Source organism: Acanthisitta chloris, unplaced genomic scaffold (assembly GCF_000695815.1).
Source record: "Acanthisitta chloris isolate BGI_N310 unplaced genomic scaffold, ASM69581v1 scaffold17341, whole genome shotgun sequence".
In the NCBI taxonomy this organism is placed as follows: Eukaryota; Metazoa; Chordata; class Aves; order Passeriformes; family Acanthisittidae; genus Acanthisitta; species Acanthisitta chloris.
Window position 1 is genome coordinate 482 of NW_008657819.1, and position 27,665 is coordinate 28,146.

Below are 27,665 nucleotides of genomic sequence, written 5' to 3' on the forward strand. Positions count from 1 at the left end.
GCTTTTAATTACAAAACCCCCTGCTGATTCTTATGGTTGTAGATAAACAATCATTTTGTCTCAACACCTACTGCAGAAACTAAAATTCTTTGTAATATCAAATGATAGCAGTTGCATACTCATGGCCTTTCTGTGCTTACATTTTCTGCTGACAGCATATCCTGTCATTAGGACTGCCAGGCAAAACTCCTGTTTCTATCCCAGAGTTCAGTTCTCTTTGGACCTTGTGTAAGATATATTGGTGAAAACAATGATTTCTACCTCTTTTTTTTTAATAGGAAGGTTTGAAGTGTGACACAGAAAACATCTCTGCTTTTCTTCTTTTTCCCTGTACCATGCTGCTTCTTGTCTTCCTTGAGTGTAAACGACTAGTCCATTAATGTACCTGTAATTATTTTACAGCTTTTACAATGTTTCAGTACAAATATATTCAGTTAAAAATAGTCCAAGTCGTCTGTTTTCCAAGCAAAAGGAACAGTACCTTGCTATTACCACTTTTAACACCAGTGAAATTCTTCAATTTGAGTGTTTTTTTTTCTGTTTTTGATGTTGAATTCATTAGTGCTGTTAATGTATAAAGGTGATTTAAAAATTAATTCAGAGTAGGAAAGGGCCAACACTGAGATTCAGACCTTGATTTTGCTTTATGTGTATTAATGTTCTGTTTCCTACAATTTTGTTGATAAGGAGCATTGATACTCCTTGTTCCATTGGTTATTCCATTAATGTATTCGGGATGCTACTAAATGTATTTCTAAGTGTGTTTCACGCTAGATGTGAAGTATTTGTAAGAGCAAATTGGTCTTAAATAGTTATCTGGAAAATTATGTTTTAATGGATTTCTTCCATTCTTCTGGGCTGCTTTTTTAACGTAAGGAATTTGTCACACTGTACTGTCTTCCACATGTGGTGGAAAAGGACAAATCAAGTCTGTCACTGGGTGTTTTAGCAGTATCCAGGAGAGGGGCTGAGTTAGTTCAATTGTAAGGAGTTAGCTCAATTGTGAAATTGAAATTCAGGACTTCAGACATGGCCATTCAAATTGTTTTCAGTTCTTGGCACGCGTCTTTGTACTGTCAAGAAAGGGGGAGGCTACTACCAGTACCAGTAGTTATGTCATTTATGTACTTCTGGTGGAAAAAGCTAGGATGAGGACGAAGACATGATTTCCAGCATTTGACATTCCGTTGAATGTAAATGGGCTTCTTTCTGTTGTTGGTACTTCAGTTGCAGATTAGGTGTAGACGTGATTCTCCTTCTTGGAGGTTGGAAATTGCAGTCCGTCCATTGGAATGGACTGACTTGTGCCGAGGGAGTGGGACTTAAGATAGCAGGGAACATGAAGGTAAGAGCCTGCGTACTCTAACAGTCTCATCTTCTCCACTGTCTAGCAGTGCTGTTGAAAGGAAACGTTGAAGGTTGCAAGACAAGTCCAAGATGTGCAGTTCAGTTGCTCCCAGGCTGTGGTTCTTAACAGACCGTCGCATCAGAGAAGATTACCCTCAACAGGAGATCCTGAGAGCACTGAAGGCCAAGTGCTGTGAAGAGGAGCTGGATTTCCGGGCCTTGGTGATGGATGAAGTGGTGCTGACCATTGAGGATGGAAATCTTGGTGAGAATGAGCTAAGGCTGGGAATGTGCTGAAAGGGTACTTGGAAAAAGATTGTAAAACGGAGCATCTTTACTCTTTAATCATGAATTTCATGTGTGCCAGACTACCATTCATCATCTAAACCATGTAGGTGTACATCATACCATGTCTTTTAGCATTTAATATACTAATCAGATATAATTGTTAACAGTGCTGATTTACACTAGGGCCATTTTTGCCTTCCTTCTGCAGGAAAGAGAGGAAGGTTGGTTTAGTTTGTTGAGTGCAGGATAAGGACTATTGGGTATCGGAATTAAGAAGAAACCATGAAGCTTAGTTTTTGCTTGTACTTGAAGTTCATGGGTCGTATTTAAGAGTATGAGGGGGGATTTTTACTTCTGTTTATGTTCTGAGTCCCAAAATAGAAAACACTTGAAGTAATCCAAAAGGAATTTTCAATGAATGGTACAGATTGTCATGGTTATAATGTGACATAACTAAGGCATGCTGCTGTATGGATGTGTAGTTACTGGTGTGCCAAAAAACAGAACGGGACTGAAAAACAAAGTATATGCATCAGAATGATCTGAACTATTACTACAACTTATAGTGTTTAAAACTAAATCGTAAGATTTCTGTTCTGTTTTCCTATTAGCTTTCTTTTTTCTGTGGGGGTTAAAAAGGAAAAGCAAGAGTTGTGTTAGATATGTTAAGTAAAATGATTGTGCAGATAGTAAGCTTATGCAATCAGAAGAATATTAATACCACCAATGTCATGCTGTGTAACACTTCTAATTTTTTTTGTTTCAACTTCTTAATTTGAATTCCCTAAAGTAAGGAGTCTGCAGTGTTGTTTTCTTACCTTTACCTCTTCCATTTATGTTCCCTATGTATCGCTCAAAAACAAATAGCAGTGGAGATCCAGGGGAGAATTACATTTCTAAAAGTTGTATTAGAATAATTCTGTGTGGGAAGAGAATATAAAAGTGCCCTAAGCCCTGAAGAAGAGGCTGCCATGTGAATGTATATCTTGTTCCTTTTCAGGAAATCTTATGTAGGAGAGGAATCATAAAACTGACTCTGGGGAAGAACTTTAGTCAGAATTTGTACGGTATTGTGGCATGAATGAATCATGCACAAAACATAGGCATGAGAAAACCAGTGTTTTTTGTTGTGGTGTTGCTAAACTTTTATTTACCTATTTTGTCTTTTACTCTGAGGAATCAATGAATTTTTATCACAGATTGAAATTCTGTAGGATGTCTTCAAATCAAGGAACCTTCTTGTCATAAAGTCTGAACATCTTAATCCTCTGAGAGTGCTGTCCTTTGGACAGGTGTTATGCAAAGGCAAATATCCTGGACTGCAGCTGCAGCCTGTAAGATGCATAAGTAGTTTTTCAACATGTCAGTATTGTTTTTATTTCTTGGTGATGTTTTCTTCTTTCCTGTTTCCTGTCTGGTTTTGAGGAATTCAATATGGCAAGTGTAAATTGTGGTCTTTCTGCTCTCTTCCGTCTAATGCCTTCTAATGCTGCACTTATCGCAAGAAACAAGATAGAGTGTGCAAGTTCGAAAACTGATGCTGAGAAATGTGTAGTACAAGAATGAGAAAATAAGTTAAGGAAATTACTAGAAAGAAAATGCATAAAAAGGGAACTTATTCTCATACAAAATGTTCATTCAAAATGGTGTAAATAACCGACTGAAAAGGAGTAAGATAAAAATGCTGAAAGACTGCATAGAAATTTTGTTATAAGTAGTCTGGACTGTCTAATTCTGGGGTTTTGAGGTTTCTGTTTGTGGGGTCTTGTATTAAATGATTCTCTTGCAGAGAGATGAAAAAAATCTTCCCTCTTAGTTTTCCAGTCCTCTTTTTCCTAGAGCTTTCCCACATGTTTTGATACAGATTTCTGGTGAGGGATGCAAGCAAAAGTCTCGTGTTTCAATTTCCTTATTAAAATCCTCAGTTGGCCTAGGAGAAGGTGTCCTGGAACAAAATCCAGGAGGTAATGCATTCTGCACCCTTTCTGTTATTTATCATTGTGTGAGGAGTCCAGATTGAGTAAAATTCTGTACAACTTGGAGGAGCTGATGAAGAGAATGTGTCCACAGTGGATAATAACCTGCTTTTGTTTCCATTTCTAGCGTTATTTGTGTCAAAATCCTAGCAATACAGGGCTCAAACCTTGAAGGTAATACATGATACTGGAAGAATTAATAGATTTTTTTTCCCCCACATATTCACACGTGGATTGGAGCTATTTTTGTCCTTCAAATCCAAGGCAATCATCTAAGTAAATTGTTAGAAGGATGTTAACTTTACAAAGTCAAGTTGGAAATTACAGGATGCTATTTAAAACTTTAAAAATGTGGTATTTCTGTAGATGATACAGTCACTCATCCTTCTTCATGGACTTGCTGACTGTTAGGAATATGGGTGAAGACTTCAGAGACCAAAAATTAGCACAGAACATTATAAATATTCAAATTATTTACCTCATGGGGAGAATGGAAAAGACTCTTGTAAACTTAGGAAAATCAAGAAGAGCAATGGGATACATACCAGAATTGAAAATTGTCCTTTCCACAAATCACGTGATGTTTAGCTTGACAGTAGAACACACTGATGTAAGTATCACTGGAGCCTGGAGCCAGAGACAGATGCGGAAAGCCTTTGCGATGCTGAGACTTAGAAAATTTGTGTATGTCAGAAACGATAAGATTTGCTGTGGCCAAAGGGAGAAGGGGACGAGGTGGGGTTGTTTCAGTCAGTGGACGCAGCAGCAGCGACTCTCTGGGCTGGTTGGGAAGCGTGGCTGGATTCCCAGGCAGGCCAACAGTGTAGGCCCAGCAGTCCCTGCTGGTTCCTTTTCTTCCATAGCCGAAACTCGGTATGACCCAGTATCCCAAGCACCCTCCACAGCCCCAGTGTTGCTGACCACATGATGATCTGGCATGCGTCTCAAGATCCACATTAGATGCCTCAACACAGCATGAGTCCAAGAATGATTGCAAATGCTAGTTAAGAGATGTAGAATTAAAGTTTCTCCTTTGAAGTTTAGAAGGAAATTCTTAAATTATGCTTAAACTGTTTTGGAAGTAATTTAAATTCAACAAGCATTTTTTGAAAATAACTATGGTTTATGCCTTATTTAAGTAAGTGCCTGTTTACCCAAGCCATGCATTCTTGTTTCCTTTGCATACTGGCAGTTGTACTCTGTAGATTTCCAAGGCAGAGGCTGAGAGAAGAAAAGCAGAGCTGTGTAAAACAATGGGTTTTTTTTCTGCTGCTTCTGTGGGCTGAACCTGTTGAGATGGTTACTGAATCAGACATGCACAACATTGCTGCACAGGAATGCACGTATGGTAAAAAGTGGAGGGTGGTATTGCAGCTGTTATGATTTAAACTGACTGAGTGTAGCTGTAGCATAAGTTTCTGAAGGGCTAAATTCTTGAAACTAAACCTGTCTAGTGCAATCTGCTGTGGAATGGAGCAGCCATATTCCTCTTGTCCCTTTCCAGAGTTGGTATTACTGCTTGCCTGGTATAAAGACTTCACATCTCTCTTGGCTTGCTTTCATGTTGTACTTAAGCTAATCTAAATAAAAAAAAAGGCTGACCAGATTCCTTGCTCATTTGCAGGATCTTGTGTTTGTTTGAGTTGAGTTGGCTAACCCAGTGGTAGCCTAATTCTATCCAAATTAACAATTTTCTGTTGGAATAGATTGCTGCATCAACCTATTTTGTGGTCACACAATTGCTAGCTCTGCTGCACAAGCGCAGGGGAGAATGGGGTTGCTCTTTTAGGGAATAGCTTGCATTTATATTGATTTAGTTGTAGCTTCAAGGCATACTTTAAAACGGGAATTTTCTTGTGGTTGGGATGTTTGGTAGTGTCAGCTTTAGGATTATTTTGTGTGTGGCATTTACTGCTGTAAGGATTACAAACTAAAATGGCTAGTTGCCTAATCCAGTTTGGCAATTCCTGTATTAATTTGAAATCTATGGCAAGTGATGTAACAAAAAAGTGTACTTTCAAACTACTTGTCTGAGTTTGCAAGTTCAGCATCGTGACAGGGTTGAGGAATTTGAAGCTAGACAAAGCTCGTGAGCAGGACTGTGCAGCATGGGATGGAGCAGAGGCGGTGGAAGCATGTAAGAAAGTTCACTTACTTGAGTAAGAGACAAAACATACTCATGGTTTTTCTCCTCTTACTGACTATTCATTCTTCTTACCTGTGACTAGGACTGAGCAGTACCTTCCCCACAGACTGCACACCTTACTTGTAGGGCAACACAGTTCAAGAACTGTTCTTTGGTGAATAACATGTTAGGGAAATTTGGATCATTCCCTCATTAAAATTCTTTGAATCTGGGATGACAGTAAGTGGAGTTCACTGAGCCAGCAACATAACAATACCTTTATTATAGGTTTTTTGAATCTCCGTATTTTTTTCATACTGTGCTTTCAAGGAAAATATTTTTAAGGAAAGTTGCTTTCCTGAACTTTAAACTGTTAAAGATGCTGGCATGAGTGGAATTGGAGTGTCGTAAAGCATAAACCGAAGTGTGATCATTTCCTAAGACTTGGCTTTTCCTTTGTGAGTGTAAAACCAAATGATCAGCCTAGGTGAGAAATAGAAAGGGCATAATGGTCTTGTATTCTTAAACAGTAATACATTGTGCATGGTCAGCTGACTTGAGTCAGATGGATAACAACTGACCTCTTCATTTTCTCTGCAAAGGAAGTATTTAGAAGATAGATTCTTCTAATTTAGTAAAGGATGGTGTGCTGGTACAAGCATGTGGGTGTCTGGTGTGGGCCTGAAATTTGTAATAAAAGTTGCTGTTTTGTTTAAGTCTTCAATCTTGCAAAATACGATTTCATTTCATGTGATCTGTCTTTCATTTCTTATTTAGTCTGAAATAGTAATAAATAGTTGTGATCTTTGATTTTTTTCCTCACACTGGTTTAGATAGCATTGGACATAAACATGGAGGAATCAGGGTAGTTGAAAGATGTCTGTGAAGTATAGAAAGCTGAGGAAAAAGGTAGTGTTGGATAACAAATTCCTGTGCTTTCAGTGTAATGGAAGAAAGCATTTATGGATCAGCTAGATACATGATAAGAGAGGGCTTTTACATATATGAAATGCTACATCAAAATAATCAAAACTCTTAGTATTTTTGAGTTATCTTGAAGTCATCTATAGGCTGTCTTCTGCCACACAATAGGGGATTTAATCTCCTCCTCTTGCTGCCGACTGTTTTAGTAGGCCCCTGGCATTTATTAGTCCAGCAGTGCACCTTTCTGTAAGAGCTTTCCCTGTGGCGTGCAGCAATGGCTTTGGGAGTGATGGAGCAGAGGCAAGAGACCTTGGCAAGATGCCTTCTTGAGCACTGCAGAGTTGGCCTGTTTCCTGCTACTAACCACAGCCAGAGCAGCCATTGCTTCCTCTGCAGAGTTGGGAAATTGGTTTGTAGCTCGGGTGAGCTGGAGAAAAATCTGCATTGTGTGCTAAGGAGTGGTTAGGCATGAAGTGAATTTGGTGTTGGAGAGAGTGCTGGGCTCAGAATCACTTGAAACTATTTCTGATGTTCTTTTGCTGTGGAAATTGATCACTTGCCAGTCTGACTGATGTTAAAGCTTATGGAGCCATAAGCATTGCTAGTAGACAGTTATGGACTACAGGAGAGGGGATTCTAGAATGGTAGCTGTGTGTGGAGGTGGGTGTGACCCACTATGTAACCACCCCAGCATTAGGTACCCGAGACAAACACATCTCTAGTAGAGAAAACATTGATTCAAACATTTGCTTTATTATTGCAGAAACATGTTTTAATAACAGTGCATTTCAAACAGCTGCTGCATGTTTTAAGGAGAATTGTTTTCTTTCAGAACTGTGACACCATAAACAATGATGCATATAGGAAGAAAGGACTTACACTCTAGAGTAATCACCCTGGGTCTTGTTGCAGTTTTCTTCCTTCCTATGAAGGGTTTCTATTGTTACGTGAATGATTGTCTGTTAGCTCAAATGGATGCTAAATACTGAAGGATAACAATTAATTTGATTTTCTCAAAATTGTTCTCTTTCTTCATATGTGGTAACTGTGGGCTCAGTCCAAAGATGCCTTTGCAAGGTGGAGAGGTAGGAATGTTTCTGCATGAAAATATTTTATGATATTTGTTTCAGTGGGCTGTGTTATGGTCTGAAGTTTTTCATTTGCATGTGTTCTAGAACAACCAGCAAGGAAGATCAGACTTGTAGGGGACATCATCTTGAACATACATGCATGTCATCATATCTGAAAATGTCAGAGAGCATTGCCAGATTTTTAATTGTAGAAATTCTCAGGAATGGCCATCTGGATGATAAACAATGTAAAAAAAGACAAAAGCAGGATGAAAGAAGTGTTTCCATACATCCTGGTCAAGAAATGAAAATTAGCCAAGTGTTTCACAAAACAGTCTTAAACTGGCTGTGTCACTTTTCCAGCAATCCCTGTTCCAGTGTTGTCACCTGAGTAAGTTTTGCTGGTACATTTGTCTGAGCAGTTGCAGTGTGAACCAGGTCTGCATATTAGTGTTGTTTTAAACCAGCTTCTTCTTGGTGTCAGGTGCTTTTTAATGCTGCATCAGTCCTCTGAGTTAAATAACAATGTGACTGCACACACAGTAGTGTTCTGCAGCACTTAAATCAGAAAGGCAAAGTGTGTGTGTTGGGGTGTGAGAGATTAGGAGATATCACAGGTATTGATGTGAAAATCTTAAGAAACTGACAGCTATACTTGCTTTACTAGATTTATGATCAGAGAAGTACTCTATTACCTGTTGTTTAAACAATGACAGTAGCTTTGGCTTTCGCTGCCTTTTCTCCAGGTCTAGTGGTTGTCCGTTTGTGAATGATTGACCATTGATTGATTCTCAGTGACTGAATATGGGGGAGACTGGTACTGTTGAACATGAAGATCAGTACTGAGATGGGCCTTTTGGTGTGCAGACCTGTGTTTAAATTGATAGGGACTTCTGGGAGTACCAGTGTCCATGGACAAGTCCCTTTATTTTCCTATTTTTAGAAACTCTTGTCTTTAAGATATGGTTAAATAACGGTTTCAAGAATTAAAATTTTCTTTTAAATCTGCCCTTTGCTGCATGGACAGAGTGGAGTGAAGATGAGAACAACAATAAAAAAAGGAATGCCACTACTGAAACTATAACTTATTTTTCGTTTCCTTATATCGTAAGTAATTAACATTTACAATGTCACAAAAATCTGTGATGGTCTCCTAATAATTCTTTGAATGGGAGAGCTCACATGATTTCTGTATCTGTTTAAAGGTCTAGTCTGTTTGAAGTGTGATACAGAGTTTTAAAATGCCCTTGCAATTGTCAAAAGTTTAAGCAAATCTGGAAAAGCAGAGTGTGTCATATGTGCTCTGACAACATGAGCAGAATACCTGAGAGCAAAGGTGTTCTGCTTATGTTGTCAGAGAAATGCTGCTAGAATTACACTAATTGCTTGTTTAACTGCATTAACTAATACAAAACATACAGAAATGTTTTATTGCTCTGTACTTCCATATAGGGCAAGTATTGAACTGGGGACTGTCTTGCTGTGCTTGTTATTCACCTTGACACATCTGTGAGTAAAACATGAAAGAACAGATATTGGAAGCGACAGACTAGTGATTTGATCCATTATGTCAAGGTGTGAGGTGAAAAGACTAAATACACCAATGTTCTTGATTTTTTTTTTTTAGCTGAGAAGGGGGTTGGACAGCACTGGCAAGAGTTAGCAGAATAGATGATTTTGTTCACACTATTAGTTGTAATGTAACATCTATGAAATAATATGCTCAAAATCCATGCTATCAAATCCTTTGCTGTTTCTGTCTAAAGAATAATTAGATCTGGTAAGGAAACACAGCAGTCAGAAGATCAATAAATATTTCCCATGAGTTCTAAGAACTTGATTTGAAAGTATCCTCTAGGTATCTTGCCGGCTGCCTAGTTGTGTTGGTACAATGCTGTGGAACTTTGAGGGGGATGGTTTCCTTTTCATTTAAATTTTCACAAGGACAGAAGAGGAAGTTGTTTGTAAAAAGTTGTGTAGGCTTTCTCTTCGGTTGTTCAGAATATCAATCTATTTATTGTTTGACAAGTAGTTTAGGACTAAAAATAAGTGCATAGACAGAGCTGTTGGAGCACAGTGCAGATGTGATTCTCATTACAGGTCCCTCTGATATGCTCACCAGCACAATGCTGGGCATTCCCAGTCACTGGGAAGGTGTGAGGAGTTTAAGCCAACTCAAGCCCATTGCTGTCTTCAAAGCTCTTTTGGGTAGTTGTTAAGTTTTTGTACTCCAGGTTGGGCTGAGCCCTGGGTACATTCCTCCCATGCTAGTCTGGTTATCTCAGAAAGATGTTCACGCCCTTCTGCTCTCCTGTACAAACATTTACACAAGCAGTTGATACACTCAAGTGAGTGTCGGCCAGTCCCCCTAACTGTTAAAAATCTTTATCTTCAAAGCCACCATTTGGTATCTTCGGTCATAGAATCATGGAATGGTGTGGGTTGGAAGGGACCTTAATCATTATCTAGTTCCAATCGCCCTGCCATGGACAAAGACATCTTTCTCTAGACCAGGTTATGAAGAGCCTTGTTCAACCTAGGGAAAAGGCTGGAGAAGACCTACTCACAGACTTGTATCTCTGAGTGGCAGGTATTTGTTTATTCAGCACAAGGGGGATCATTCCACCAAACTTGTGCAACCAGGGACAAAAACTTCACAATTTATATACATTAAATACTCATACGTATTCATTATTTCCAGGAATAGGTGGTTATTATTATAATTAGTTCTCAGAAATCATTATCATATACTCCTCCTCCATCTCCTCCCTCTTGGCATCAGTCCCATAGTTCTGGTGGTCGTTCGGTGGTCGTGAAGATGAAACACCTCCTCTTCCTCAGTACCCTTTGGACACCCTTATTATGCAGCCATTTACCCCTTTGTACAGTTTTGCATGCCTTGCACCTTGCCTCTATCTTGAACATTTTGTTTCTTCATTGCACACCTTATGTGGTCTTAGTTTTCCTCCTACTGCCAAGGTTTGAGTCTAGTTCTGCTGTCTTAAGTAGAGGTCTAAGGTGCATCGTTTTCCCAACCAAGCCAAAACAATACCATTAGTGAAGCTTCTTGTCTGTACTATGAAATCCTTGTTATTTTGCTAATTAAGCTGAAATACTGCTATTAGTAAAGCTATTCTTTATGCTTTCAGCTGTAACTGTTCAATTCCTGCTTTCAGTCTACTTCTAGGTATCACTAGCCTTGAACAATTCCAGGGTTGGGGCAGCCTCAACTTCTCTGGGAAATTTGTTCTAGTGCCTCACCACCTTCTCAGTAAAGAAATTCTTCCTAATACCTAATCTAAACCTGCTCTCTGTCAGTTTGAAGCCATTCCCCCTGGAATTTACATGCTCTTGTAAATGGTCACTCTCTGTCTTACAGGCTTCCTTTACGTACTGGAAGGCTGCAATTAGGTCATGCCAAAGCCTTCTCCAGGCTGCACAATCCCAGTTCTCTTAGTCTTTCGTCATAGGAGAGGTGCTCCATCCCTCTAACCATCTTGTCATAGGATGAGGTTAACTTTCTTTGCCACAGATGTGGTCAGTCACTTCCCATATTTTCCGAGAGCTTCAGGGGCACATCACACTTGCCCATCTCTGCTGAGCCTTCTCAAGAGTTCAGTAATCCATCACATGGACAGAAGAACTGGCAATATATAGAATGTGGAGTTTGGGACATTTGCCTGGGTGTAGGAGACTTGTCTAACATCTGTCTTTGATGGAGGTAATAATGGAATATCAGTGTATTTCTTCCCAGGTTCATGCCCTGACCTTAGAGATGTAATATTTTAATCTATGATCTGGTAGATATTTGTTTTATATAACACAAACAGATTGATATGAACAGAGAGAGACCAGCTTAGGAAGAGTATGTAGCCTGTGTCAGTATTTGGGTTCCATATCCAAGTAACTGTCCTTGAATGATGAGGTAAAATAGTATCTCCACCACCACCGAATGCTTACTGTGAAAAGTGCCAAAATCCCTTTGTGAGCCTAGTGTGAAATGTCAAGCTACTTCTTCCAAGCTTCTTGTTATGCTCCAAATAGTACTGTAGAAGGTCTTGAATTAATGAGTTGATTCTGTTGCTTTCCTCACCCCCAATAAAAGTTACTAACTTAATTTTTCAATTAGCTCTTGAGGCTGCCTAGGCCGCTCAGTTGAGAGTCATTTGAGGATGTAATTTTTGGCAGAAACATTGCTTAAATATATCAGAATGAAATTAAATTTAGCAGTCAAGGGAATCATGAACTTTAGTGGTTTTGTTAGTTTATTTTTGCTATGTTGAGACCATTTGTTCAAACTATTTTACAAAGTAACTGTATCATATATCATGATAGATCATAAATGTACATGCTGTTTCAGTACAGAAGAGTCTGACCAGTAGTAGATAGTTTTTGCCAGTTGAGATCACAGATTTTTTTCAGTTGTATAATTTACTCAGTAGTTCCCAACTACTATTAATGTGAACATTTTAGGACTTTTTGAAAACACAGATTAAATCCTCAGTGTGAGTGCAGTGGTTTGTCAAGTCAGCAATGCAGAAACAATATATAGGAGAGTTAAGAGATTTGTCTAAGGTACCACAGTAAGTAGAAGACTTTGATTTATGTCCACGGCTAGATTGCTAGATGTTTTCTTTTAGGTACTAAGGCCGGTGTTTTTGGCCTAATGTGCTTATTTCATGCTTTGACATCTGAATTGGGTGACCTGACTTCTGAAATTGCTGATGTCCTGACATTGTGTTTGCTTCCTGTTAAAGTTAGGGTTTATTTAAAAGTGGAATTTGAGACACTCAAGGCAGTAAATGGATGTCATGTCTTAACCTGTAATGTCTTCTTCCCTGCTTTCCCATGAGAAGAGCATATTGCTTTTCATCTTACGCCTGAAACAGAGCAAAAACATGGCTTCGTCAGGCCACTGATGTTGGCCAGGCAGGTGACACTGGTACAAAACTGCTACTTTGCCTAGTTTGGACAAGGAAATTTTGGGTTTTAGTACTGATTCTGTTCTTAAGCGACATACTTACCTGATGAAACATCTTACAAGGGTTTTTTTGACTTTGCAGATGGCTCTCATATCACTCATCTTAACATCATGATGGGCCAAACCTTTCCATTACAAAACAGATTTTTGTTGTTTAGAATTTGTTCTTCCCCAGTAATATACATCTGCCCCTTAAGTCTCAAGTGTCGTTTTGAGAGAGTTTTGGAAACTTTTTGCCAAGTCATTCAGTGGAAGGAGGGCACTTCAAGGAATAAAGAGTATGGTTTTCTGGTTTTCCCTGAATCTGTAAGGACTAGCTTGGAACAGGAACTCAATTTGGCTGAAGTGGCTTTTTCTAGTGAAAGTAGACATAAATTTGTCCCAAATTATTACCATTTCAGAATAATCTGTAAAACATCTTAGAGGCTTGTTTAAGCTTCACAGCTAAGACATTTGAAGCATAGCCCTGTATTATGCAAAAAAAGGACTTCTGGTGTTGTGGCCTTGTCTGCTGTGAATGGAAGATACAGTTTGGTCTGAGCACACAGTTTGAAATGGAGCTCTTTTGTGTTGGTTATACCTCCTCTCAGTGATACAGACCCAAATGGAGTAAATCATTACATTCAAATATTGCAGGGATAAAATGAGTGAAATTGGTTTGGGATTAGGGACTGGAGTGCCAGTGGAGAAAAATCTGGTGTGAAGGCAGTGTACTTGGCAAACATGCTGGAACGAGAAATGGTAACAGGAAGTGATTGCAGTGAAACTCTGCTTGGTAAGAAATTATTTCCCTCAAGAAAGAAATTGGAGCTGGAAAGCAGTGGGAGCATGGACTGTGTATAGAAACTTCCTTGGGACGAGTTGCAAGCAAGTAGCCTCAGGTGGAAGACAAGTTTGAAGGCAAGGCAGGCAATTGAGTGGTTAGAGTGGTAGTCAAGAGTCATAGGCAAAGAAACCACATGGCAGTAAGTAAAATCTGTAGTTTGGAATTAAACTGGAAATATAAGGAGAACAGAATGCAGGTGGGACAGAAAGGCAGTGGAAGCACAGGTGTTATATCTAGGGGGATGTGGGGAGTGAGAATTTGGGGCAAAGAAAGGTGCTTGCAGTAATTGCTGACTTCCAGTGCCTGGAGTGGGATCAGAGCTTCCAGAGCTTTTCCCTCCTGCAGAGAAACATTCCTCTGCCAGTTGTGTTGCACAGATACTTGATGGTGGAGCCCATTCATTTCAAGTGCTGGTCCATGTGGACGCTGCTGACTCGGTGCTGCTGGCACTTAGCTGTGCGCCCAAGTGTCAGAGCCTGTGTGGGAGATGCAGCTGATCTAACCCTCACAGGCTGTTCCACCAGTGTCATGCATTGTTACTTGGATGCTAAGTGATGAAGTTTGCTTTTGACTGTTTGCAAATGTAAGGATAAAATACTGTTATGAGTAGCAACAGCACATGCCCAAAAATTAGAAATTGGCAAAATCAAATAGGTGTTTTTGACTCCTTTGCTGTGTATTTGTTTTTAGATGCTAAATTTTAATTACCTAATCACTTGCTATTTTTTCATCAGCCTCCTTAAAGTACAGGGTGTTCTGCTCTGGAAATGTAACTTGCAACACAGTGAAGGAAAGGACAATTTGCAGGGTGCCTTCTTTGTGGTTGCAAGAATTTGTGATGATTGAAGCAGAATATTGCTAGAGAAAAAGTGTTAGTCTGGTGATTTAAATTGAACTCCTCAGAAATTGCCTTTAATTGCATGTTTTTGCATTTTCTGGGCGCCCAAACTTTGGATTCTAGGATCAGCTTTGTGCAAGTGCTGAATGCTTGCATCCACAAATAAAATCAATTGGAGCAGCATCAGCAACTGAGAAATCATGCTCTCCTAAATGTGGCATCTATACTTCCTTCTGTAACACTTATCTCTCCTTTTCCCTTCCCCATGTGGGAAATCAGTAGAACACTCACTGATTTCCAGTGGTGTTGACAAAATAGATGAAGATTGTAAAGGACTTAGATGTTACTGCTATAAGCACAATAAATAAAATTCAAGAAATTAATAATGGTGTGTTTTAAGCAATGATTTCAGCATACCAATCCATGGACTACACACTGAACAATGTAAAAGAAAATACAGTGCTGAGTAGCTGCTTGGTAAATGTGTGCTGTACCTCCTGTGCACATTAGGTATCTGCTGTGGGGAAAAATAATGTTTGTTCGTGTAATTGAAGACAGTATGTGGCTAGGGTAGTAGACCAGTGCTGCAGACATACCCTTAGTTGTGGCTTTTTCTAACCTTTATGTGGTTGACTTTGTGGCTATAGTAGTTTTCTCTTAATGTAGGTTTTTAATGTAATATTGAATGCATACGTTCTTTGTAAATAAAGCATGTACAGTCACATAGGAACTGTGCTGGATATATCAACACCATTTACTAGCCAGGCTTTGAAAAATAGAAATGTAGGGAAAAAAAAAGTTTACTTGGGTAGCCCAGTACTCTGTCCTGGGACTGAGTACCAGTCCATGGATAAATTTACATTCAAGATGATATGTATCCTGTCAGTGAGACCGAGGAATTGTTTTGCCTGTCTAAATACCTGGAGGTGTTGCTCTTGTACCTTGTTCTCCCTCATACTTGCTTGATGAATATTTAAATTGGCATGTCCCCATTGTCACTGTACTTCTCAGCTACTTTGGAAATTGGCGTATTCCATTAATGGAATTCAGTTTGGGTTCTTTCCACAGCGTTGCTTTCAGTGTTTATATTCAGTATTTTATGAGGTGCCTTGCAGGCTATTTTGTGTGGCTAAGGACATCTTCATTTATATTATAAAAATATATTACCTTTAGATATCTACATGAAGTATTGAACCTTCTGTTCCTGGATGAGGAACAGACAGGGCAAGCTGCATTCTTAATTCTGTGGCCAGGCAGGATGCTGTGCATGGAGTTGAAATTTTTCTTCATGTGAGTCAGGCAGAGAGTACTAGTGAGCCTGGCTGAGCCTGCCTTGGCAGAGGCAGTTAGTTGTTAGGATCTTGAAATTACTTTTTTAGGAGTTTCATCATTTCCTGCACCAACCACGCTGTTGCTAGCTCACTGTTCTAGAAAGCAGAGCCATCCAAATCTTACCTCTTGATATTGTGGGGCAGCTTTCCTTCCTGTATCTTGCCTTTTTCTTCTCAATGAAGGATTTTGTTAATAACAAAAGAGGCCATATCAAGTTCTTCTGCTACTGTTACTATGTTTCCTCGTTTCCATGACTCAGATGACATTCATAAGTATCCTGTAGACTTTGTCTGGATTGTAGTCATCTCTGCTTATTTCCAGTGAGGCAGAGTTTTGGTAGGTGTACCTTAATAATCCTTTAAAGGTTTGGAGTAGCTTTTATTTCACAAAACTGTGTTCAAAGTCAACTCAGGACCTAAAGGGGACTATTCTTTGTTTCCCTGACAACTTCCTGCATCCATGCCTTTCTGCAAAGGGCTATGTTGTTGGCTGACTGCTTCCACCAGGAAAATGAAGTGACAGTGACCAAGGCCTGTTTGCAGTTGTTTATTTATAGTTTAACAATAAAAGCTTCACAACTTCTTTCCCCGCTTCATTTCTTTGCTTTCCAGACAGGGGTTGCCTTTACCATATAGTGAATTTCTTCTTCAGTGTCATTCCAAGTTCATTGTGGTCAGGGAATCAGGCTGTGGGTGTTTCTCCCCCCACCCCCAAACTGTCAAACCTAGAGAAGCACTTTCCACTTTCAGCATGAAGAACTTGAGTTTTATTTTTAAATGACTGTAAGAACTTGTCACATGAACCTGATTATGCAAGAGAAAGAAAGGACATTCCCAGTGAACCCACAAATCTGGTTTGAGCTGTGAAATAGTGCATTGTGGAGCAGGCTTGCTACTGTTGCGGCTGGGCATTAGCAGTAAGTAACATAAGAGGCCTGGCATGCCACAGGAGAATGCCCCAGAGAATCATAGGATAATTGAGTTTCAAAGGGACCTTTAAAAGTCACCTGGACCAACCTTCTACTCAAAGCAGCCAACCTGAAAGCTGGAGCCAGCTCTGAAGTTAGATCACATTGCTTGGGGCATATCCAGTCAGGTTTTTAATGTCTCCAAGGCTGAAGCCTCTACAGCCTCTTGGGGCAATCTGTCACCACCCTCATGGAGGGGGAAAAAATATCCAAATATATGGTCACACAGTGTGCTGACACAGTTATCTGTTGCTGGTCTCTTGACTAGCTCTGTGCACTCCAAAGCAAATCTGCATGCATGTGATCCGCTCCTTTGTGTGAAGCACAAACCCTTCTCATTTTGACAGCCTGTCCTCCTGAAAGAGCCTTTATCCATTCACCAAAGTACCTCAGGCATGCAGACTATTCAGCTGCCAGGGAGGAGAGATTATGGTTTGGAGTCATGGTGCAAGTGCAGGTAGAAAGGTAGAGAGAAGTAACTTAGTAATGACTGGAAATTTTTGAGATGTGCATGTTCATATCCTGCTTCCTTTTGTTTTTTCTGTCAATCTTCCCAGGATCATTGTGGCCTAAGACTGAAATGGTTCTTTGTGCACCCCTCCTTACATGCTTGGGACTAAAGGTGAGGCAGGATTCTGAAAGTGCATGCCCTTTGTGGACGCTTTTAGGTGAATAAGGCTTGTGGTTGCAAGCAAAAGGGATGCTGTACATGTAAACTGCATGTCTTAATGCTTGTAATTGTTTGTTATGCTCAAACAAGTCTGGCAGCTGGGCCTTTATAGCAGTTTTGCTGCAAATTTTTCTTAAGCTGGAAGAGTGGAAGCCAATGGAGATTGTTCTCCTGACCTATGCAGATAATACAGGACTTAGAGAAAGAAATCAGTCCAACGGGCTGGTTTTCACAAAGTTGGAAACTGGGGAAGCATAGTGACCACAGAATTGTAAATGTAAGATGGAAAAACCCCACCTCACTAGGCAATTGTACAGCCTCAAAGCAGCTCTATCTTTGCAATTTAAGTTGTTCACATCCTTGCTGTCACTGTTGTGATCCAGGCTTCTCTGTTGCAGTAGACACCTGGATTGATCAGATCATACAGTGAGCTGGTTCAGCTTGCAATATCTGCAAAAATCCAATTCCACAGAAGAGCAGAAGAGTTTCCTGCTGGTGTAGGAAGCTCACCAATGAGTCTGGTGAGCAGTAGTATGAGTAATAGGGAGTGGGTGGTACTACATGCCACTATAAGATTGCATGGAGCTGCAGAGTAAAACTGTTGGCAGCAACAGTGACTTAAGTTGTCTTAGAACCACAACCTTATGTGAATGTTTTGTCCAACACAGGAATTTCTAAGGAGGTGCTCATTTCTTTCCCTTTCTTGGGTATTCCAAGATGCCTAGCATGCTGTTAAACCTTTTCCTTAAGGACTTTTTAATCTTTTTAAACTGTAAGAGGCAGAGTCTAGGAGTGAATGTAAATTACTAAGAACAGATCAAGAGTGGCATTTGGTAATGAAATTTCCATGATTATGTTGCAGTAAAGTTGAAGAACTTGAATAAAAATGTATTCTGCAGATATTTACAGGAGATTATTTGAGGAATCTGTAGAGGAGTGAGATAAAAGAACCAAGGAGACTTGTCATACCTGAAGATGGTAAAAAAGCTTTTGTTTCTCTTTTCTGCCATTGACTTGTGACGAGACCAGTAGCCCCTCAGTGCTTTTTGGTTCTTTGTAAATTGGGCAGATGATAATTTCAGAAGACAAGAGAGCTTTAGAGCTTGTAGTGCAGAGTATATGCTTATAAAGATACTTACTGATTTGAAGGGATTGGTAAACTCAGAACTATCCTTACGATCTAGAGATTAGTGGTAAAATAGCTAAGGTCTTGAATGTGTTGCCTTCAAAGGTCAAAACAAACTGACAGTGAGATTGTCCCTTCTGCTTGCTTTAGGCTGCTATCTGTGAGTACAATAGTACACTGCATGGGTTTTTTGTTTGACTGGACTGGTTGGAAGGACTGTGTAAATCTGAGGAGCATTTTAAGAAGAGTTACAGATTGTTTGGAGTATATTAATTAGGCAGCATGCTAACTGTCTTAATTAGCTGACATCTTTTTGGCACTAGGTGGAAACTTCTGCATCCAGATCAGGTGAGAAATAATACTGTGGTGTTATATCTGTATTTTCATTACAGTATGGGCATGGAGCATATGTACAGCTACTACAGCATAGTTTTAACCCTCTATAGCTGGGAAGAGGAAACAAGCTCAGTGAGTGAGCTTACAGAAGTGTGGGAAAAATTGAGTTCTCCCTTTAGTAGCTTTGCTTTGTGCATGGCTTTATGTTAATGTCTGTCAAAACAGACAAGAAATTTTAGGTAATATCTTTTGGTCTTGAACAATTTTTTTGGAGGGTTGAGGGTGTTGGTGTGGGAATATGATGATTCATATACTCATGATGACACCTGAAACTGGTGTTGTATACTGTGTATCTGGGTCAAGAAAGTTTTTCTCTGATACAAAATCCCCCCCCCCCCCCAAATATACAGACTCTCCCTGTTTACAGGAGTTGATATTATCTCTGCAAGCTTTGGAGTCAGTTTTAACCCAAAGATTTCCTGAAATACCACAGTTAAATTCCTTCCTTTAAGAAGGGCACATTTGTCTCCAAAATAAGTGCCTCCAATTAATCATTTTAATGCAATTTTGCCTAGAAAGGCCTTAGACTGCAATGATAGGTCAAAAAAGTAAGCTGAGAGGATCTTTCTGTTTCCCAGAATTCAGACTCATTTAAACACGTTTAGGAAAAATTGGAAAGCACAGATAGTTGGATATAATTTATTAGAAGTTTCTGACAATGTAGAAAGTGCTTCTAGATGTCTTTTCTCTTATGGGAGACAGGTACAGAGGATACATATCTTCATTACAGCTTGAAAACTCACGTGGGGTACTTCTCCACCCAGCAGTTTGCAAAAGACCAATTTACTGAGATGAAAGAAGGTATTGTTTGGTAGCACAGAGATGAGGTGCATTAAGTTACGCATTTTGTAGGTATTTAATAGATTTTTGGCATTGCAGGAAAAAATTTAGATTCATCTCAGATGGGAGGACAATCCTCTGCCATTCTGGGTTGCTTGAAATCTTCCGTGGGATTTCTTTCTGCTTTTGGAAAAACCCTTCCAATTATCCATTTTTTTCAGGTATGTCCTTAACTTTGCTCTTCACCTGCTATTTAAAATGTACAGAAATTGCTCATTTTAAACATGGAAAAGACTGTTCAGAGTGGAGTGAGTTTACAGTAAGGTTAGTTTACATACATTTAGCAGTGTTAGGTTAATGGTTGGACTTGACAATCTTAGAAGGGTTTTCCAGCCTTAATGATTTTATGATTTTACTTCTATAACATTGAAGGCTTGTATTTTAGGATGGGATTGTTTAATGTTTGACTTCCTGTGTTCGAGTGTGAGGGGGATTCCAGAATTTGTTAGTTCTAAGGCTCTTAATGTTGGTGGCTCTGGATAGTTGATATAGTGGGACAGATACCTGCCAGAAGTGGGTGTTCTGTCAGTTGAGGATGCTTTAGACTTTTAAAACACTGTAACAGACTCAAGAATGAAATGAGATCTCCTGGTAGGAACCATTATATAAAAATTCCAATGAGATACAAGAGGTCTCACCTACAGGCACATATAAACTAGATCATGATGTCTGTTTTTGATATGTGGTCTGTGATGAGCACTGGGTTTAGGCAGAGGTTTCATCATAAGGCCTTGCTGAATTTACAGCCCCTGGCTTCCAAAATGGGGAGCCCTTGTTTCCCTCTGTCACCCCTGTTCCCAGTTATACCGTTGTTTCTTCCTTGTGCTGGCACTTCCGCTCATCTTTTAATCACAAACTAATTAAGTTCACTAAAAACCAAACCACACCTGTTTTCACCTGTTAATTTTCTGGCATTCAGATTTGTTGAGGTGGACTGTGGTGCAAGTACTGAGTGCCAAAGCTGTTTCTTAAGTGCAGGCAGTAGGGAGGTAGGTATAGGAATACCTTTTTTTGATGACAGAGCATTTTTCTCCTGTTTTGTTTCCTGTGTTCACTTCATCTTCGCTCTGATGAGTTCTGAGTCTCTAACTCACAGGTGTTTGTGTGGGTTAGGACCCTACTGCTTTTGTCAGCCGAAGTGGGTCATACAGCAAGAGAGGTAAATAGGGGGGAAGAGAACAGCTTGTAATTCAGGTCTCAATTAACCATTCTCTAAGTTTCAGTTCTTCATTACATATTAAGCTTTCCGTTTTTTAGATAACGTTCCCTTTCTTTCTCGTCTCTACTTTTTTGTTAGACCTGGTTCATGCTGCCTTCAACATATAAATACAATATTGACTTTTTGTTTGGGAGTGCTAATCTGTGTTTTCAGAGTAGTCATAGACTGCTAAAGCATTGAGTTTCGAAGACCATTGCAATTGTGTACGAAGCTTCTATCACAAACATTTAACTTTGAAATTTTAAAGTTGTCCAGATTTTGGTGTGTGTTAAGGGTTTTTCACTACAAGACATGAAGGGCAGCAACACATCTTTGGTTCACACAGTGCTTTTGCTGGGATATTGTATTAATTTTACATTGATGATCCCTGAAAGATATCTGAATATCTTTCTAAAGTGATTGTCTTATTTAAAAACCATAATGCAAAAGCTAAAGGAAGTAGTAAACCCTGTAAATAAATAAATTAAATAAATCATTTATTATGGGGCTGCATTCCTGACCATTCTTGCTGCTTTCTGCTATTGCTTCTGACAAATCATGTTCAGTAATATCTGGCTCAGCATTATGTGTATTCTCAGTATATATAGACAGGTGTCTGCTCAATTGTCACGTTGGTTCCACACTTGGCTCAAACATTTTTTTATATGGCTGTATAACACACCAAACTTAGAAATTGCTCTGGGCTAAAAAAGAAAGAAGAAGAAAGAAGCAATGCTGGTTTGGTATTAATTCAGAATAGTTGTCTCATCTGATTCACTTTACAGCCACATGAACGTGGTTGCTAGAATAAAAGAAGGAGCGGTATGAGGAGATTGGGTGTAAGTAGTGGAAGCACTTTCTTGGAGTGACAGTGCAAAAGGTCTTAATACTCTGTAACTATAGTATTCTGTGAAGCACATAATACAATACCTCCTGACATAAATGCAGACATTGCTGAAGGAGATGGTCCAGCTGTCCCCTTATGCATTAAGCATTCGTATTGGTTCCCTTGCAGTGTAATGATTCCGTGACTATTTGGAGAGCTGAATCAGCTAATCATCAAATGCAAAAATAATTACTGGTTTTCATTTTCTCTTTTTCCTTTGGTTTTTCCTTTTTGTTTTCCATACTCTCAGAGCAGCAAGCTGACCTGGCTCCCTGTGTGTTGTATGATCACTGCTAGGTTTGATACACGGTGGGAATTGGACGTATGGGCCTACAGGAGATGGGATGACTTCTTTTTGCTGTGGCACACAGTCGAAGCAGATTGAATATAAACCGTGTCTTTTATTTGGACAGTTTTGTTTTCCAGAGTCTTATCTATGTTCTATGAGGCCTGCCTACATAGAAAGGTTTCCATGTTATCTTTAGGGAAGACCAACACCTTACAGCATGTTTTAGACGTTTCTGGAGAAACTGCATTAACATTGTGCCCCTCAGGTCATCAGACGTATGCTGGTTTTGAGCAGGTGAGGTTACTAAAGCTATGGCATAGCATTTCTGCTCTCATGGTCTGTGAAGTCAGTATGTTAGCACTGAACAGTCTTGTTGCTGCTGACATCCAAGCTCTCCTTGATTGTGAATACTACTGTTAGCAGTTGGTGTTACCTGTCAACCTTGGGAATTGTAATTATGCCTCAAAAAGGCATTCCTTGTTTTAATAAATGCATAGTTTTAATAAATATAAAAGGAATGGCCCAAACCCTTTCTCCCAACAAACTTCTGGGCTTAAAATCAGGAATTACTTTTCAGCCTTGTACATCATTGATCACTGAGAAGAACACAAAAAGTTGATAAAGCAAACAGTAGAAGTGCTGTGTTAGAACCTCTTTTACATTCCTCTTGAGAGCTTCTTTTCATATAGAGTTTCTTCAATGTTGCTTTTCCCTTGTTACACTTTTGTGTTTTGCATTTGTAGTTTTCTTCTGGCAAAGAATTTTCACCTTTCTTTTAGAGAAGAAGCTAATTGGTAAAAGAAAATAAAAGATAATAAATGCTTTTGAGTCTCTTTCTAAAGTTTTCATAATTGTCTGTGCATAGCTACCCTTGGCGCTTACATTATGGGTTCTGGTTTGCTGAGGTCTTGCCTCACAAATGTCTCAAGTAAGTAAGTGAGCACAGAAAAGACCGGTATGGTGCTCTGCAAATATAACTGTGTGACCCAACTCACCAAGTGCCAGAAGTGGAGCAGAGGAGAGTGGAACTGTGTGGTCAGAACAGGGCACAGTGCCTCCTTTGGTTTTGGTGATAGATTTGTCCTCTCAGCTGTCTTGTGAAACCTCACTCACAAGAAAGTTTAACTTTTTTGCTTATGTTGGTTTAATGCCTCTCTGTTCCTCAAAAACAGCAGTGTTGTTCTCCCTCTCATCATCTCTGTGGCAGCCAGTGACAGGACCCGAGGGAATGGCCTGAAGTTGTGCCAGGAGAGGTTTAGGTTAGATATTAGATACAGGTTCTTCACCCAGAGAGTGGTTGGGCACTTGAACTGCTAAGCTGTGGAAGTGTACCTTGGTGAGAAAATCAATTTTTGGTTATGTTTGTGTGGAGAAGGATGTTGAGATCATATTAAACACATAGGGTTGAATGCCAGCACTTGTTAATTTGGTTTCACAGACTACTGAGTAGGATAGAAAGGGAGAGAATGTGACCTTAAAAACACGCAGCACATAACTGTTACAGGAGTATGTTTCTGTGGACACTAGAGGAAAAAATAGCTTGGTAATTCTAGATATCAAAGAGGCTTTTACATGGCAGTGAAACTTTGGAGAATTTGTGATAACTTAGGGTTCAGACTAATAAACTGTGGCTGACAGGTGGTAAGTGATACAGAGAAAATGCCTGTGCAGCTTCAAAGGGGGAAGTTCAGTTTGGTGTTAATAAATTGATGGTTCTCTAAAATTGCAGTGCTGAGCTGCTTTTCAAAGGTTAAGTTCTGGTTTAAATAAAATTGCATTAAAGTGCAATACTTTCTCTAGCATACAGCTGCCGCAAGCAGCCACTTCTCAGAAGAGGAATTTAGCTTCAGTGACTGCTTCTGTCTTTGGCAAAAACCCCAGTAAATGCCAACTGCTCTGAAATGCTATGTCTTTCAAGGAACTTAGATTTTTCCAACAAATTTTTTTTTAAAAAAAGTTTGATAAAAACAACGTATCACACAATTTGTGGGAGCTACATATTGCTTACTGTTGTTTCATAAGAGATATATATAAGATTAAATTAATATAGCAGCAAGGTTTTGAGGTGTAGAGTAGTATTTTGTTAATGTTAATTCTACTTTTGTTAATTATTTCTAAATAACTGCCAATCTCTTGGCAGAATGTATGTTCAAAATATGACAAGTTTTAAAAATTGTGGAGATCTAGTTATGTTTGAGTTTGGTAAGGGAATGTGTATCTTGTTATTGCTGGTCAGGGTTGGGGTATCTCCCTATTTAGCTTTAAGCTTGCTTTTACATGGCAATTAGGATGGCACACGTTTAATTCTCTGCAAGTAAACTCTAAGTAATTATTAAACACTTCAGAAACGTAATGCAAGTATTATGCAGTGTCTTGTGGCTGACAGATATTGGGAGGACAAATGAACCAGAAATAGTAATGCTCTGTTTTGAGACCAGGAGTGACTCCAGGTTTGCAGAAAAATTCAGTGATTTTTTTTGTGAGAACAACTGATTGATTGGGAAAAGCAGGTAGCAGAATGTGATATTCTCAAAATACGAGGACAGGTTTGTGTGCTAGAAGGCTTGCCTGGTTTTCCCAGCTGAGTAAGTTGAATTCATTATAGCCTGTTTGCTGAGTGACTGTTCATTTGGGAAACGTTAGCAACTCCATGGATGGGTGGATGAATAAATTCTTATAACAAAGTTGTGAGAGCTGGAGATTTTCAGGATAGCATACAGATCTCAGAGGAAAAATCTGGGTAGTATTTCTGAAAGTTCTCAGGCCCTGTTAGCTTCTGTTGGGAATGTGATGGGAGCTAGTGTGTGTTTAGTACATTTGAAATTTGATTCAGATTTTATTTTTTGTAATGCTGCATGTACGATGACCATGGCTTATTCCATTTGTATGCTCGTATGGCTGTTAGGAAATGTGTTCCACATACTGGGTCTCTCTGAATACTGAAATGCTTTTTCTTGCTTTGTTTCACTTACATATTTCAGAGAGCTGGCATTTATTAGGGCTTTTACTAAAGACAGAGGTAGTTAATGAAGTTAAAGGGCTGCTTGTGGCAGCTGAGACCAGAGAGTGAGGATTTCTTTCATAGTTATCCATGCTCTACATGAACTAATTTAACTTTGTTGTCACATTTGGGCATTTCTCATAGTCACACAGTTCTTAGACAAGTTCTGTGAAGCATATATATTTGGAAGTCAGTTTGGAAGAAGATGACTTAATGACTAGAATGTTTTACATTGCTGGATACAGCAGCACTGCATAGGGAACTTCTGCAAACCCTCTCTGTGCATCATTCCTGCATTTTTGGTCTGTTTGGTCAGAAACATGATAGGATAGGTCATAAGCTTCCATGGGTAGCAAGCAGGGTGAAAAGCTTGGCCTTCTTCATTCTTTCTATCTGTTTACTAGTTTAGGTTTATCTAAGGTACATGTAGAAGTAAACGTAAATTTCTCTCTGAGGAAGTTTCTTATTCATTACTCTTATGTCAGTATCCTTTGGGTTTCTTTGCCAGGCCATATCTTCTGACATCACCAGCTACCTTAGTCTTTTCATGTATTTTAGTCTGTCAATTAAGACTGATCATTCACACTGTATGAGAATAGAAGCTTGGTATCTATCAGTAATTTTATTCACATGTGAGCCCACCCAGTTCTCCTTCTGCTTGTGTATTAACTAATTCAAGCATTTAGCTTTGTATGATACTGTTTTGTTGAAGAAGTTGGCTGTTGTTCTTAGGGTCACATGGTATATTTAGAGATCTGAATTTGAGTCCTAAGTACTTCATGGCCTTCATGACTCAGTTTGCTTATTTTGACTGTTTCCTAAAATTATAGTTTAGAATGAAAATGCTTTTATAAATTTATTTAATATTACCGAGACTTATTTTTTGTTTAAAATGCCTGATGTTTGCTATGATGAGAACTATGAAACCTCTGAAATTATTTTTTATATCCTTGCAAATCTTTGAGATTTTAGACCCGTCTCCTGAAACTATATTCATTTGCATTGTTTCAGCTCAAAGCACAATTGTTTGTAATATGCAAACTGGACACGAGATACTGCTTTGCAGTGGTGACTAATCTGCTGATGAATGGTTCTTGTAGAGATTGGAACGGATTTGTGTAGGCTGCAAACTGAATATAATGAGTTTCAAAAATGCATAGCAATTAAAAATGCTGCTTGGGTGTAAATTGAGATACTCAGAAGCCACACACAGTTTCTTGAAGTCTTGATCCTTTTATCCATCCATAATGTCATCAGTGCAGAAGTGCTTCCTAGAATTTCTAAAGCACAAGAAAGTAGGGTAACTGGGTAGATGAAGCACCAATGCTTATGGATTGTAAAAGGTGTGAGGCTGCAGTTGAAGAATTTGTGTGCTCTGGCTGTGGTTGTGATTGGCTTCCAGAAGTGTGTTTGTTTTGCAGGCTTTACAGGATATTGTTGCAAGTCTGTATTTGAGCACAAAGCTTGTCCCAGCTGTGTTGTGAGATTCATGAATAGTGTGGAATCCCTTTGCAGAGGCTTCAGGTCAAGCATTTTGTCTTATGTTTTTGCTGTAGGATGGAAACAAGCACACAGTCAGCTTTTCCTACCTTCACTGTAGAATGGGCATCAACTTGTTATGTCAAGATAACTCGGTTTTGCTTGTATGTCTCTATTTTGAGGCATTTTGCTGGGAATGTGTGCCACTAAATGAAGACTCTTAAGAATGAGACTTGTTAATAGATAAATCGTGATCCTGAGAAAAATTTGTCATAAGGAGGAAGTTGGAAGGTACTAAAGAAACCCTGTATGCGTGAATGAGGGTTGGGAAGTTCCAGAATTCTGTGGGGTTTTTTCAAAAGTATGTGCATCCACCCTAAACTTGTACTAAATCAGGTTTTTGAGAGGCAACTGTCATCCAGAATGTCTTGCTATGCAAATAGGCTCTATCACATAAGAGGTTAGTGCCTGAAGAACTTTATAAGGGTATAGATATATCTTCTGATCTCACTGGTAAGAGCAGTAGTAGTTTCTGCCTCTTTCTTCTGTCTTCAGTACAGTTTAATGCTTTGTAGATTTTCTATGGTCTTCACAGGTTCATGTGATAGCTTCTGTCTGTTTGGGTCAAAATCAGCCTTTTTTGCAGAGACCAGCTACTTTGCATTTTAAGCTCCCCTGCTGTTCTTTGGGAATGAAAAGCAGGACTGCTTGGGCCAAGCAATGAATAATCATGCATTTACCCACTCAGTTCTATAACATGCTGTGGTGTAACTGGTCAAGTTCATTTCCAGGTGATTACAGTTCATGTTGCAAAAATTCCTTTTGTACTTTGTCAGAATACTGTGGTGATTGGTGGTGCATAATGTTAAAGGCATACCAGGTTCCATTTTTCAGAGTTTTGTCTTGCAGAGGAGCAACAAAGAAAGCTGGTACTGAGTGAAAGAAGAGGTCTTGTCCATATGTGGTGTGTACATTTGTTTTTATTGTGTGATATTCCAACTCAGGAGTTGTACGTCATAAGGCCAAAGAATATCAGAGTGTTTTATGATAACCTAAGAAATTGTTCCCTAGACACTGGTAAACTGTTGTTCTATGATGAGAAAGTA

At 39.2% G+C, this 27,665-nt stretch overlaps 1 protein-coding gene across 1 annotated transcript in view; it reads left to right on the top strand.

Annotated features, from left to right (window-relative positions):
* Positions 1 to 1,386: 1,386 nt before the first annotated feature.
* The window catches only part of RIMKLB (ribosomal modification protein rimK-like family member B), a 37,111-nt gene continuing 10,832 nt past the window's right edge, over positions 1,387 to 27,665 (top strand). Inside the window, exon 1 of the mRNA XM_009084884.1 lies at positions 1,387 to 1,612. Coding sequence (XP_009083132.1) covers positions 1,438 to 1,612 — 175 coding nt within the window. The 5' untranslated portion in view covers positions 1,387 to 1,437. The remainder of the gene's footprint in view (positions 1,613 to 27,665) is intronic.